This window comes from Semicossyphus pulcher, unplaced genomic scaffold (assembly GCF_022749685.1).
Source record: "Semicossyphus pulcher isolate SPU_LCO1_2020_fin unplaced genomic scaffold, fSemPul1.0.p SCAF_11, whole genome shotgun sequence".
Taxonomy (NCBI): domain Eukaryota; kingdom Metazoa; phylum Chordata; class Actinopteri; order Labriformes; family Labridae; genus Semicossyphus; species Semicossyphus pulcher.
In genome coordinates, this window is record NW_027211615.1 from 14584206 (window position 1) to 14598294 (window position 14089).

At 41.2% G+C, this 14089-nt stretch overlaps 1 protein-coding gene across 1 annotated transcript in view; it reads left to right on the top strand.

The window, feature by feature from the left end:
• Window positions 1–705: 705 nt before the first annotated feature.
• Window positions 706–14089, top strand: part of LOC138585308 (scavenger receptor cysteine-rich domain-containing protein DMBT1-like) — a 28605-nt gene continuing 15221 nt past the window's right edge. The window contains exons 1-8 of the mRNA XM_069657595.1: window positions 706–901; window positions 2221–2562; window positions 4451–4759; window positions 4977–5291; window positions 7191–7499; window positions 7594–7887; window positions 7996–8173; window positions 9073–9104. Coding sequence (XP_069513696.1) covers window positions 706–901; window positions 2221–2562; window positions 4451–4759; window positions 4977–5291; window positions 7191–7499; window positions 7594–7887; window positions 7996–8173; window positions 9073–9104 — 1975 coding nt within the window. The remainder of the gene's footprint in view (window positions 902–2220; window positions 2563–4450; window positions 4760–4976; window positions 5292–7190; window positions 7500–7593; window positions 7888–7995; window positions 8174–9072; window positions 9105–14089) is intronic.

Consider the following 14089-nt stretch of genomic DNA (forward strand, 5'->3'; position numbering starts at 1 on the left):
GTGACATCCCTTCAGCAATGCTCACTCAGAGGTTTCAGAAGCTCGACGTGTGGGCATGAAAAAGATGCTGGTGCTGTCTGTGCAGGTAATGCATTTTGAAATTCTTTGTTCTAAATTGTCACATGCAATCATTATTGTTTTCTGTGCTACACATACCAAAAACAACTGTGGACTAGTGTTTATATAAAGTTTGCTTTTTCAATCAAGTCTAAAACATGAATATGCTTTGCGGTCAAGATTCACTAAAATATCAGGTTTGTAAAGTAAATAAGTTTAAGTCATATATAAGTGCTGATTAGTGAGCTTAAAAGGTAAAGGCTGCTGGCTCTAGTAAATGTTTATCATACATGCTTCAAATTGGGAAAAAGCTTTGAAGGTGCTGGTAGGCAGGTTTTTGTCACTGTCAGACAGAGCCAGGCTAGCTGATTCCTCATTTTAAGTCTTTATGCTAAGCTAAGCTATGCTAAGCAGCTGCTGTCTAAAGTTAACATTAATCATACAGACATCAAAGGGGTTAAAAGCTTCAAAGGCACTGGTAGGTGGGTAGTTGTTAATTTCAGACTGAGTATAATACTATACTTTTTTCTTTTCCACCTGATAGATAGTAAACCTATTCGGCTGATGAATGGGACTAATCGATGCTCTGGTCGAGTGGAAGTGTACCACAATGGACAGTGGGGAACGGTTTGTGATGACAGATGGGGCATGCAGGAAGCCACTGTCACATGTCGAGAGATGAACTGTGGTAACGCTCTCACTGTGAAGGACAAGGCGCACTTCGGCATAGGTACTGACCAGGTTTGGTTGAATGAGGTTGACTGTACCGGCCATGAGACGTCCCTTGCCGACTGTCCGCACAGAGGTTTTGGAGAACATGACTGTGACCACACTGAAGATGCTGGTACTGTATGCTCAGGTAACACATGCTTTATACGGTTTGTTGCTCAAAAATGTCACAATTGCTCCTGTACGTGATCAGGTTGATCCAAATCCTGGCGACACCCAAATTGGGTGTCCCAGAGACACCCAAAGACCCAGAAATACCACACTTATCTTTTCCTTAAAAAGAGACATTCTTATGTGTGACTTTATGTGCTATGGTGTTGCATGCAAAGCCAATAAAGTATATTGATTATATTCCCATGCATTTCTGCTGTTGGCACATTGGAATGCGGTCTTAGCAGTTACCACGTGCTTATATTTACCAAAGAATTGTCTTGTTCCCTTTCACTTCCTGTTGATTCTCACTTTCTACTTAAGCAGAAAATGTGTTTCTAAATCTCTACCATGTTAAAAAAGCATCCTGCAGCATGTCACAGTAATCCTTAGCTGTTCCTCTTTTTGTGGTAGTTCCTTGGCGCAAAAAAATCACTTATTGCGCTTCATAGGCAGTACAAGCAGTTCTCCTTACCACGAACCATGTCATCCTAGAGACAAAACAAAATGTTGTATGCCATTGCTGAAATATTAATATTTTATAACTGCTTGTTTTCCAGAGACAGTCAGATTATCCAATGGCACTGAACCCTGCTCTGGCAGACTGGAGGTCTTCCACAATGGCCAATGGGGGAAAATGTGTAGAAATTACTGGGGCCAAGAGGAGGCTGCAGTGGTGTGCAAGGAACTGATGTGTGGAACTCCAAAGAAATACCAAGAAACTTTCAATTTTGGTGAAAGCAGACTGAGAGGGTTAACGAGTAGATGCTCTGGTAATGTGAGCTCTATCTCCCAGTGTGGGATTCAAGAATTCACAGGGAGATGTGAAGGCGTATCTCTTTCATGTGAAGGTAAGGCACAAAGGATGAAGGTGTACTTCTACAATGTTCAGCTTAAATAGCAAAGGCTGTGTAGACATTAAATGCGTGTGTGCATTTAATCTACTTTAATTGCAAATAATTTGTTGTGATGGTTGAACTAACCTGAAGGTCTACAGGTCATCGAGAGCGAGAATCCTGAATTAGATAAACCCCAACAAATACCATGAAAATACCAAATCGAAAGATGCGTTTGTCAGTCTGTCATGATCATTTCTTCGTTGGCTTTGGTCCTGGATTTGATGACAATCAGAAGTCTTCTCCTCAGTATTCCTGAGAATATATAGTATTGGTTTTACGTGATTTTAACATCTCTATATGTAATTCCACTCTGCAATGATGGAAAAGTGTTAGTTGTCCACGTAAAACCCTAATATTTCATAATCTGCCTTACATTGGTGAGTAGGTTTAACACGAGTGGACCTTTCCTCAGGTAGTCTGCAGATCAGGCTCGTCAGTGGCACCGACCGATGCTCTGGAAGAGTGGAGGTTCTGCACGATGGCCAGTGGGGAACAGTGTGTGATGATGAGTGGGACATCAAGGATGCTCAGGTGGTGTGCAGAGCCGTGGACTGTGGAATAGCTCAGACAGCTAAATCTTCTGCCTTCTTTGGTCCGGGCCAAGGAGGCATCTGGCTGGACGATGTCGACTGTGTTGGTAATGAGACGTCCCTGTTGCACTGCCGACATCCCACCCTTGGAGAAAATAACTGTGGGCATGGCGAAGATGCCGGCGTTGTGTGCTCAGGTATCCTAAAATGTATCTTTTACTGTTTGAATCAACCAAATATTTCCCTCAAATGTGTCCAAATACAGATCAACTAACTGCTGATTATCTCTCTCATTTGCTTTCCAGCTTCGATTAGATTGATCAATGGCACTGACCAGTGCTCAGGCAGGGTGGAGTTTCACCATGGGGGTCGCTGGTCGCCAGCGTTTTATATTAATTGGGGAATGAGTGAAGCTGAAGTTGTTTGCAGAATGATGAATTGTGGAGATCCGGTCAAGGTCTCAGGATCATTTGGTCGGGGCAAAGAAACAAGAGGGTATAGGATTACTTGTAACGGTAGAGAGGGCTCTCTTTCTCAGTGCACCCTGAGAGATAATGACAGGACCGGCGACAATCGTGTTGAGGAGGCAGGAGTTCAATGTTCAGGTAAGACTTGATTTGAATTCATCAAATATATGTGGTGCTGATTGTTAACTGTTAAGACATTTGTTCCACTGTTCCGTCTGAACCAGAGATGGGAGATGTGATTCTTTTTACGAACTCGAGTTTAAAAGGTTTTCGAGTCAAACGAGCACTAGAGACTTCTGTTGCTCGATCAGGATAACTTCCGGTTTAGCACTCCGCTAACATTAATGGAGATTAAATTTAATCATGCAGCCTCATCTAGACCTTCTGATTGTTTTTGGACCTAATTGATCATTTTCTGATAGTCAAGCTTGCCATTTCATGATGCTCGTTTTCCCAAGATTGTGGTTAGAAAAAAAAGCCTTTTGTGCGCTGTTGGACTGACTCGCAAGTCACAACCGCTTCACCAAACGACTGGTTCCCTACTGATTCACAGTATCTCAAAGACAAAGTGTTAAAGTCCGTCAGTCTGCCTTACAAACGAGTGATTGGTGCGGTTGGGGCTCTGTCGCGTTTTGGGAGAGCGGGTACTGAGTGAGCGAGTGAGTGTTTCACTCACTTGAGTGTAACTTGAGTCAGACGTTCAGCTCTGGGCAGAGCGCTAGCTCCAGGCGCCAGACTGTGAGAGCGAGTACTGAGTTGAAAGAAGCGCCAAAGTGGTCGTTGTTCTCACAGGGTTAGGCTAATGCAGGGACAAGTAGCAGGTAGAGGGGTGAGTCAGTGAACGAGTTAGTGGAGATGAGGACTCATGACTCCCAATTAAGTAAAAAGAAGACCTTTTCAGGGGGCTGCCCATTGTGGACGTATACTGCGAGCAACAAACCTTCAAGGGCTTTTTTTAGTTTGCAATCACACCACAAGTAGGAAGGCTGACGACTGTCATAGTTATGAGTGGTTAAAAACTATGGTTACCAGTGCTGAATTGGCTCATTGAGTCCACCCATCAAAATACACTTCCGACTTGACAAGTCTCCATACATCGCTAAAGGTACCTCTTGCGCTGGGAAAGTACCCTCTCCAAAGTAAGATCTCAAGAAGCCCCATTCTCACTCCCAACGTCTCAATTTTGGCAGCTTGGACAGTGGCTTTGTTGTGGTGGAGAGCAATGAAACACAGGACTTTTAACGAATACTCCATGTTGACACCTTTAGGAAGTTCACATGATTAAGTTATGTAGCGTACGGTTGTTTTGTAACATACCTACCATAGTTATGTAACGCACATTAAATGTGTACATACCTTACTTAACGTAACATATGTTAGTTCTGTGACTACACACATACTGTGGTACCTATTTGAACGTAAACCACGGAGGCAAAGCAAAAGTACTAAACACATTTTCAACCACACAATAATAGCACCTATCAAAACACAGCACAAACATTGTCAGTGGATACCAAAAAGTAATGGCCCTGGAATAAAGTAATGAAGGAGTAATTTGCATCATCTGCAAAGTTGGACTGCATGCTCTTAACATACATGTAACAACTTTGATTTTCAGGCAGTGTGAGGTTGGCAGATGGGCCAACTCGTTGTATTGGGAGAGTGGAGTTCTATGACAAAGGCCAATGGGGAACTGTGTGTGGTGATGCCTGGGATGTAAATGATGCAATGGTGGTGTGCAAGCAACTAGACTGCGGGAGGGCTCATAAGATAACCGCCATGCCGGTGTACGGCCTTGGAACTGGACAGACCTGGATTGATCAAATTGAATGCAATGGAATGGAATCAACACTGACCCAGTGCCCACAAAGACCATTTTTACACAGAACTTGCAACGTCACCTCTATCGCTGGTGTCATATGCACTGGTAAGAAAAAGTATACAATTAAAATGACAAGATCACACAGTGTTGTTTGTTGTTCTTTCTTAAACTGTTTCTATATATATCTTCCTTGAATGTCACAGGAAAGTAGCTTACAAAAGTCAAAGCAGATAACCTGTCTTTAACTGGTTGGTTTTCCTTATAATGTAGACAATTCTACACTTGATATTGTTTAATAATTTTATTTGACTTGACTTCACAGGAGGTTTGGAGGTTCGGTTGGCTAATGGTAAGGATGAGTGTTCGGGGAGAGTAGAGGTCCGTCATGGCGAGGACTGGCAAACCGTGTGTGACACAGACTGGACCCGAGACAAAGCTGCGTTGGTGTGTAGTCAGCTGGAATGTGGAGAGGCAGTGGACGCCCCCACTGGTGCCTTTTTTACCCAAGGCAACGGATCAGTAGTGGAGGCTAGCAATTCGTGTTTTGACAATGTGACATCCCTTCAGCAATGCTCACTCAGAGGTTTCAGAAGCTCGACGTGTGGGCATGAAAAAGATGCTGGTGCTGTCTGTGCAGGTAATGCATTTTGAAATTCTTTGTTCTAAATTGTCACATGCAATCATTATTGTTTTCTGTGCTACACATACCAAAAACAACTGTGGACTAGTGTTTTTATAAAGTTTGCTTTTTCAATCAAGTCTAAAACATGAATATGCTTTGTGGTCAAGATTCACTAAAATATCAGGTTTGTAAAGTAAATAAGTTTAAGTCAAATATAAGTGCTGATTAGTGAGCTTAAAAGGTAAAGGCTGCTGGCTCTAGTAAATGTTTATCATACATGCTTCAAATTGGGAAAAAGCTTTGGTGCCGGTAGGCAGGTTTTTGTCACTTTCAGACAGAGCCAGGCTAGCTGATTCCTCGTTTTCAGTCTTTATGCTAAGCTAAGCTATGCTAACCAGCTAATCATACAGACATCAAAGGGGTTAAAAGCTTTAAAGGTACTGGAAGGTGGGTAGTTGTTAACTTCAGACTGAGCCAGGCTTGCCAATTCCTCGTTTTCAGTCTTTATGCTAAGCTAAGCTGTGCTAATCAGCTAATCAAAGGGGTTAAAAGCTCTAAAGGTACTGGTAGGAGGGTAGTTGTTAACTTCAGACTGAGCCAGGCTAGCTTATTCCTCGTTCTCAGTCTTTATGCTTAGCTATGCTAACCAGCTAATCATACAGACATCAGAGGGGTTAAAAGCTTTAAAGGTACTGGAAGGTGGGTAGTTGTTAACTTCAGACTGAGCCAGGCTAGCTGATTCCTCGTTTTCAGTCTTTACACTAAGCTAAGCTATGCTAACCAGCTAATCATACAGACATCAAAGGGGTTAAAAACTTTAAAGGTACTGGAAGGTGGGTAGTTGTTAACTTCAGACTGAGCCAGGCTAGCTAATTCCTTGTTTTCAGTCTTTATGCTAAGCTAAGCTATGCTAACCAGCTAATCATACAGACATCAAAGGGGTTAAAAGCTTTAGAGGTACTGGAAGGTGGGTAGTTGTTAGCTTCAGACTGAGCCAGGCTAGCTGATTCCTCGTTTTCAGTCTTTATGCTAAGCTAAGCTATGCTAACCAGCTAATCATACAGACATCAAAGGGGTTAAAAGCTTTAAAGGTACTGGAAGGTGGGTAATTGTTAACTTCAGACTGAGCCAGGCTTGCTAATTCCTCGTTTTCAGTCTTTATGCTAAGCTAAGCTGTGCTAATCAGCTAATCAAAGGGGTTAAAAGCTTTAAAGGTACTGGTAGGAGGGTAGTTGTTAACTTCAGACTGAGCCAGGCTAGCTTATTCCTCGTTCTCAGTCTTTATGCTAAGCTATGCTAACCAGCTAATCATACAGACATCAGAGGGGTTAAAAGCTTTAAAGTTACTGGAAGGTGGGTAGTTGTTAACTTCAGACTGAGCCAGGCTAGCTAATTCCTTGTTTTCAGTCTTTATGCTAAGCTAAGCTATGCTAACCAGCTAATCATACAGACATCAAAGGGGTTAAAAGCTTTAAAGGTACTGGAAGGTGGGTAGTTGTTAGCTTCAGACTGAGCCAGGCTTGCTGATTCCTCATTTTCAGTCTTTATGTTAAGCTAAGCTATGCTAATCAGCAGCTTTCTGTAGTGAACATTTAATAAAAAAAAATCCATTTTTTTAAGTTACAATGACTATGGTCAGCCAATCAAAACTTCCCCCAAAAATTGAACTTTTGTTTTAATGTTTCATTTGTTCGACCATAAATGACATATATGACTACTGAGTCATATTAGCATGAGATATGATGGTGGGACAAGTGGAGCTTTCATAAAATAGTATTAAAATGTATTTAGATTGTGTTCCAAAGTTAAAATGTATGTAAGTTAATTTCAGTATTTTTCAATTGTTTGTAAAGGCATGTTGTTAAGCACTGTCATCCAGATTTAGACTCACATCATTTCTGTTTTCACATGCAGCACAGGTGCGGTTGGTTGCTGGCTCCGGTGCATGCTCTGGTAGAGTGGAGATTCACTACAAAGGCCAGTGGGGAACTGTGTGTGATGATGAGTGGGAAATGCCAAATGCCGACGTAGTATGTAAACAACTTGGCTGTGGTCTTGCAGTCTCTGCTCCTGGAAGTGCCCACTTTGGCAGAGGCAGTGGTCCAATATGGCTGGATAACGTGGTGTGTAGTGGTTCAGAGACTGCTCTCACACAATGTGAGCATCCCGGATTTGGAGAAAATAACTGTGGGCATGGTGAAGATGCTAGTGTGATCTGTTTAGGTAAGTTGCCTGGCTCATTCTTAATCTATGTATTAAGTTCCCTTCTTCCCAACTGGCCGAAAACAATCTTTCTTCTATTTTTTATCTGTTTCAGGTGCCCTACAGAAGCCCCAAATCACTCTAAGCCCTGGTTCAGACGTAAACTGGGGGGACAAAGTTGAAATCACCTGCACTGTAGCGACAGAACACCTCGGTGGGACATTTTTCCTCAAAAGGTTGCCAGGAACATTTAAAATGGAAAAATACTCTGAAAATGAAGCTGCATCCTTTGTTTTCCCTTCGGTGACCTTCGACCAAAGGGGGTCATACTACTGTGAATATCAAAAGAAACTGCCAAATAATGTCATCAATTATCCTCAAGGAATCGTTGCTAAGCTCTCCGTCACAGGTCAGTCATTTTGGGCGTCAAAACTAACAAGACATTTGTAAATTTGACTATCAAATTGTAAAACCTTCAATGTTTATAGAGTTTAAAAATCTGTCTCCTATCTTGCAGTGATACTAGAGACGCCCAGCATCTCCCCGACGTCTCCTCATGCCATGGTGGTCTACAGCCCTGACAAAATATCTGTCAACCAAGGCAGCAGCTTCTCGGTCACCTGTGCTACTCATTCCAGATACGCTGGAGGTTACTTCTATCTGACGAGGTCCAACGACAACATCACTGAAGCCAAGCAAGCATTTGGGCACACTATCTTCTACCTGGCATACTTCGAATTCCCTGCAGTCGATTACAAACACCAAGGAGACTATAAATGTGTCTACGCAGTTAACATTTCCTCCGAGACCTTCTGTTCTGTTCCCTCGAAGTCACTACAAGTCACAGTAATCTGTAAGACCAAAGGGGCCTTTGTCTTTCTTCAGTGATAACAGCTAGATTTCTCTTTTGTTAACTATAATTCACTTTGACTCTGTCCGATATTTAAAGGGACCATTTGATGATCATCTAATTGTCAAACATCAACAGAGCTTGTTTCCATTCATCACTATTAAGTATCATTCGATTTTCCACCAGTCACATCCGTATTCTGTCTCTCTGCCAGAGGGTGATTGGATAACAAAGTTTAGGTGATCTGATTGTGTATAAAGCAGCAGGAAAATGCAGATTGATTCAGTTTGAAAGTTCTTATGTTCAACATATAGGCCTAATGGTTTAGCATATAGACCAGGCAGGTCTTCAGAGTTGAGGGCCTGTGTCCACTAATGGTGTTTTTAGTGTTTTTAGCGCTACAGCGCCTATTTTCTATAACATAAAAGAATCCTTTATTGATATACAAATCCAACGTAGTTCAGCGTTTTCAGCGCTCAGCGTCCCAAGCACAAAAACACCCTCAGCTGTTTTTTGTTGCTGCGCTAACAGCACTTTCAGTTGACCATCCTTTAGAACACTGCCGCGCTTGCCAATGTCACTTCTTCCCTCCCAGACAACTTTCGTAACCTAGCAACAGTAAGCACCAGTGAGAAGCACTCTAAAATTGAGGTCCTAGGCGCTACCAGCGCAAAAAACGCCGTTAGTGGACACAGGCCCTGAATAAATGACAATGTGTTCACTCTCTTTCCCCTTTCCCCATAGGATTCGGAGTCGTAGCCTGGATCAAACTGCTGGTACACGATGTCCAGGGAGCCTTAAAACATTTCGACAAAAAACACTTCCTGTTATCCTTCTGCTATGATGCCAGCATGTTGCCAAACTGCAGAAGCCCATGGATGTCACCCTGGCCGACCTCTCGTGACTTTTCAAACTCTTGGCACAACATTCAGCCATCACTAAAGTGTTCTGGAAGTGTTTGATCCTCGAGAGGCCGCACACGAAGAAGACTGACATAATTGTTTCTTTACCTGTTTAACACACTGTGAGACACACTGAGTAGCATCAATCCTGTGCATTACTTAAGACACATGTAGCAGCGTTTGCATGAGCACAAGTCACCTGTGGGAGTTTAGTGTGGGCTGTTGATTATCTGTTTTCAGAGCCGGTTTTTGAGTGTTGGCAGCTGGAGTTTATTATAGCACTAGCTAACGCCACGGAGCTAGCATTTAGCATTGCATTCACTTTACATGCATTAAAATTTGATCAGCCATGCCCGCACAATCTTGAGAAACCGTTGAGCTATTTTCTCTCAATATTTTTGTGTATGCTAAATGAGAATCATCATATGATATCATATGCACTTTTACTATCTAAAGCCATATATCTTGAGGCTTTAAGGCAACCTGAGACAACACAAGGCCTAGCCATATCGTTGAGACCAAATGCTAACAATCCTAAAACACATTAGCGATAAAATCATAGCCAGCTTTCATTAAATTTGTAATAAATGCCATCAAATACAACAAACCTTGTTCTTGTATCTTTACACTGCCAAACTAGTTTGACTCAAGGATACATTTGGTGTTATTCTATATATTTTTTGTGGACAAATCCAATAAAATGACCAAATCTCTTCTGACTTCCCTTCTCTTTCTGTGGTACGAGCAGCTTTCATATTTGAAGCTCAATTCCCTAGAAAACTGATGCACTGTTGTTCATAGCAAACGTTACCCACACAGGAGTAAACACAGCATTTCAATACAGACTATTTAAAGCCACAGATTATTCCACAGTTGGTGCAGCAGCAGGAAGATTTATGTGGGATTGAATCTGAGTAAACAACAGCGCCTGGGTTTATTATAATGAAAGAACATGTCACCCAGTGCATCAATGTCAGTTATTCATGTGTTTGTGGACGACAATGGAGCTCTGTGACACAGTGGAATAAAACTTGAGGTACATGCATTGGTGGTCTTTTTGTGGGATTTTTTGAAACATAAAAATATAGATAATCGTAAGCTTTATCCTCTGACAAAGACTACTAAAGCAGGGCTACAATCATGAGCTATAGAAGTACGCTTCACAGATTATTAATCCAAGTCTTGAAAGAAAGAGGACGGATGATAACATGATTAATTGCTGAGATAATCTACTGGCGAAGCTCCCATTTCCCTTGCTGTGCCTCTTCTATCTGTAATATAAATGTCTAAGTAGTACAAGAAGCTAAAACGTTAGCAGACTGCCCTCTGTGTGTTTTTTACATACAAAGTTCTGTATTCTGTCCTCTCTCCCCTACACCAGCACTTTCTCTTTATCTCCTATCTTTATTAAATTATCATGGACGAGTGGTTGACACATTGCTTTTGTTTACGCACGAAGGACACAAATAAACACATAGACCTGCACTAGCCGTTCCTCCCTAAAGTTCGTGCCATCATGTGGAAGGATGTGTTATTTTCACTTACCATGTAGGGGATATCATGCATACTGTGTTTCTCTTGGTGTCAACATAAACCACATTCCTGTTCTGCTGAGTTGTATCCTCATGTATTGTGAAATCAGGTGATGTCTATGTTGTAATTCTTGTGAATGGTCACCAACAAGCCCATTGGACTAAATGTACTAAATGTACTTTGTTACAGCTTTCTGCCTGCTGCTTGAAAAAGGCTCAATGTTATTTTACTATGAGTACATAACAGAATAAATGTTTGTTCATTTGCTTCAGTGTCTGCATTTGTCAATGTTCAACACTATGTATTACTTGCATGCTTTCTGCAGAAAGTAAAAACACTGTCCTTGCACATCTGACAGAAAGCTACATTTTTGTAAACATATCTTCTGTGTTGCTTGTGTAGTTTTATATAGAATATCTAAAGAGATGTTTGGTTACCAATTTTTTCTTTCAGATATTGATTCTAATGACTAAACTTCTGTTTTGGACGATATCGAGAACCCCTCTGTTACCAGTGCAATAAAAATATTGTAGCGTTGCAGGGTAGCTAGATGGATGGAGGAAGAACGAAGAAGAAGCGATGTGCGTTGCTAGCTCAACAGAGCCCATTTTTATTTCTTTGCCGCAGCAACAGCTAACCAGAGGTTGAGGTGTCCCCGGGAAAACAACAAACAGATTGGCTAACTGCTTTTAGCTGTTGCTTGCTCAACATGCACCTTTTCTCTCTAGAACGCAGAACTCCCGCTTAAAAGTAGCTTTTTATAACAATAACTTCCTATTCCCTCCCCAGGAACTATTACTCACCCACCTCCCTCAGTAAACAACTGCAAACAACCGCAAACATAAACAGGAACTTAATACCTAGCCTTACAATATATACCTGTCATGATTACTTACTAACAGCTGTATATTACTAACCCTGTATGGACATGATGCGAATGCTATCACTGTATTATGGCCTGGCTTAGTACATAAAAGGAATCCTAACCTAGATACAAGCCATGCTAACGGTAGCAGCTAGCAACAGTTAGTTTGGCTAGCAACAGCTCCGCTAGCAGCGCCTCCTGATGTCCATTTTCCCACCAAAGAGCAACGAATTTGATCATGAAACTGCTTTTGTAAGTTTACTGGCTTACTTGCCTTAATTTTGGATTTTAAAAAATGATAGTCTTTAAATTTGTAATGACACCGATTGCTGACATTTTGCTAGCTTGGACTATTGTTACTATCTCTGCTAGCAGCGGCGCACTTTTGTTGTTTGCTATCTTCCCATAATAATAATATAATAATATTAAACTCTAAAACACAAATAACTGCTAGTGGCAGCCGTAATGGAAAGATATAAATGGCAGTGTATGCTACTATTTTGGAGAAGAAGAATGAAGCCAATTTAGGCTAATACTTTCTGCAGAGGAGTATGTTGTATGAGAACAACTATGTATTACTAAAGTCAGAAACACTTTGTGGATGACATTGTAACCTAAGGAATCCAACTTTGTGAAGTGATTGCAAAAATTGGAAAATAATGGACCCAAATACAGACTCCAGAGAGGAGTGGTGAGAGGAAAAATTGTTTTAACATGAAGGTGAGGCCAACAAAGACCAAACAGAGGGGAGAGGTCTAAAACAGATAGTTGGGTAACACAACAGAAACATGCTGTACTTGCGAGTGACTAATTTGCCAACCTCGATAGAGCAATGCTTTTAACCTTGTTTGACAATTTCTACAAGTCCAACATTTGTCTGTAGCGGTGAAATGGTTTATCTGTTTGTGACATGTGGATCCTTTTTTGCCTCTCATCGTGTCCCCTTTTCATGTATGAGTTGGAATGTCATTTCCCATCAGAGATGTTGCGTATCTCTGTCTCAGTAATGATTTACCCAGACATCAATATGTATTTAACCTGTTGTCCTCTCTAAACCTCGCTATCCTCAGATCTGTCTTTACAGAAGACGGAGGTTAGTGGGTCTGTTACGCTTTTCACTACTTTTACTCTCTACACCACTGGTTCCCAGACAATACCTGTTTCTTAATCAGTCATTACAGGTCACCTTTGAGGACGAAGTCAAAAATTGTTTCATTTTTTTGGAATAGAAAGCCAGATAGGTAAAATGTATTCAAGAAAAAGGCAGAACAATGCACAACATTTGGCTTGCATAGAAGACAGGTGTGTTGGCAGACACCCCCTCTACTTTTAAGAGTAGGTTTAAAACTTTTCTTTGTGATAAAGCATCTAGTTACGGCTGGCTCAGGCTTGGACCAGCCATTAGGTATGCTATTATGGGCTTAAACTGTTGGGGCACTTGATACACAGAGCTCCTGTCTCCTCCTCCTCTCTGTATCCTTTAACTTCCCATTAATGCATTTATTAACTAAATTTATTAATATCTTCCTGGAATTTTTTGCTCTCTCATCGCACAGGTTCTTGTGGATTGCTGTTGCAGACTGCCTACTGACAGAGAACTGCTTGACTCCAACTGCTGCAAATATTTTTATCAGTTATAACTGGCCCATTCGGTCGCAGCAGATGGCTGTCCACCAGTGAGTCGGGTTCTACTCTAGGATTCTACCTGTTAAAAGGAAGTTTATCTTTGCAAACTTTACCAAGTGCTGGCTCATGGGTAGATTAATGTTGGGTCTCTATACATTATAAAGAGTATGGGATGAACTCTCCATGAAACAATGTGACAAAACCACAGCATTAAGGGGAAGTTTAAGATGCGGTTGTTTCATGAAATGGTGACAGGCCCAACTGTAACCGGAGGCAAATTAAGGAAATTCAGTACATGTGCAAACAGATGGCCACACCATGCAACTCAAAATGCTGAATCGACAAGTCAGTTATGCAACATTTTGTACAGCCTCCATCAATCTGACAGTATGTTCTCAAGAACAAAAAGCAAGCGACTCAGCATCTGAGGTTAAAACTGCATTTCAGACGAGAAATTAGCTTATCTTATTTTAATGTGAGTAATAACAGCTAGCTAAGCTCATTTTAATGTGAGTAATAACAGCTAGCTAAGCTCATTTTAATGTGAGTAATAACAGCTAGCTAAGCTCATTTTAATGTGAGTGATAACCGCTAGCATAGCTCATTTTAATGTGAGTAAAAACAGCTAACATAGCTCATTTTAATGTGAATAATAACAGCTAGCTAAGCTCATTTTAATGTGAGTAATAACCGCTAGCATAGCTCATTTTAATGTGAGTAAAAACAGCTAGGTTAGCTCAATTTAAGAAGGCTTCAGAGTTAACCGTTGCTATGGACGCAGCTCTCACTGTGAGCGTAACTGACTATTTTTAAACATAAAACTGAATATAATCAT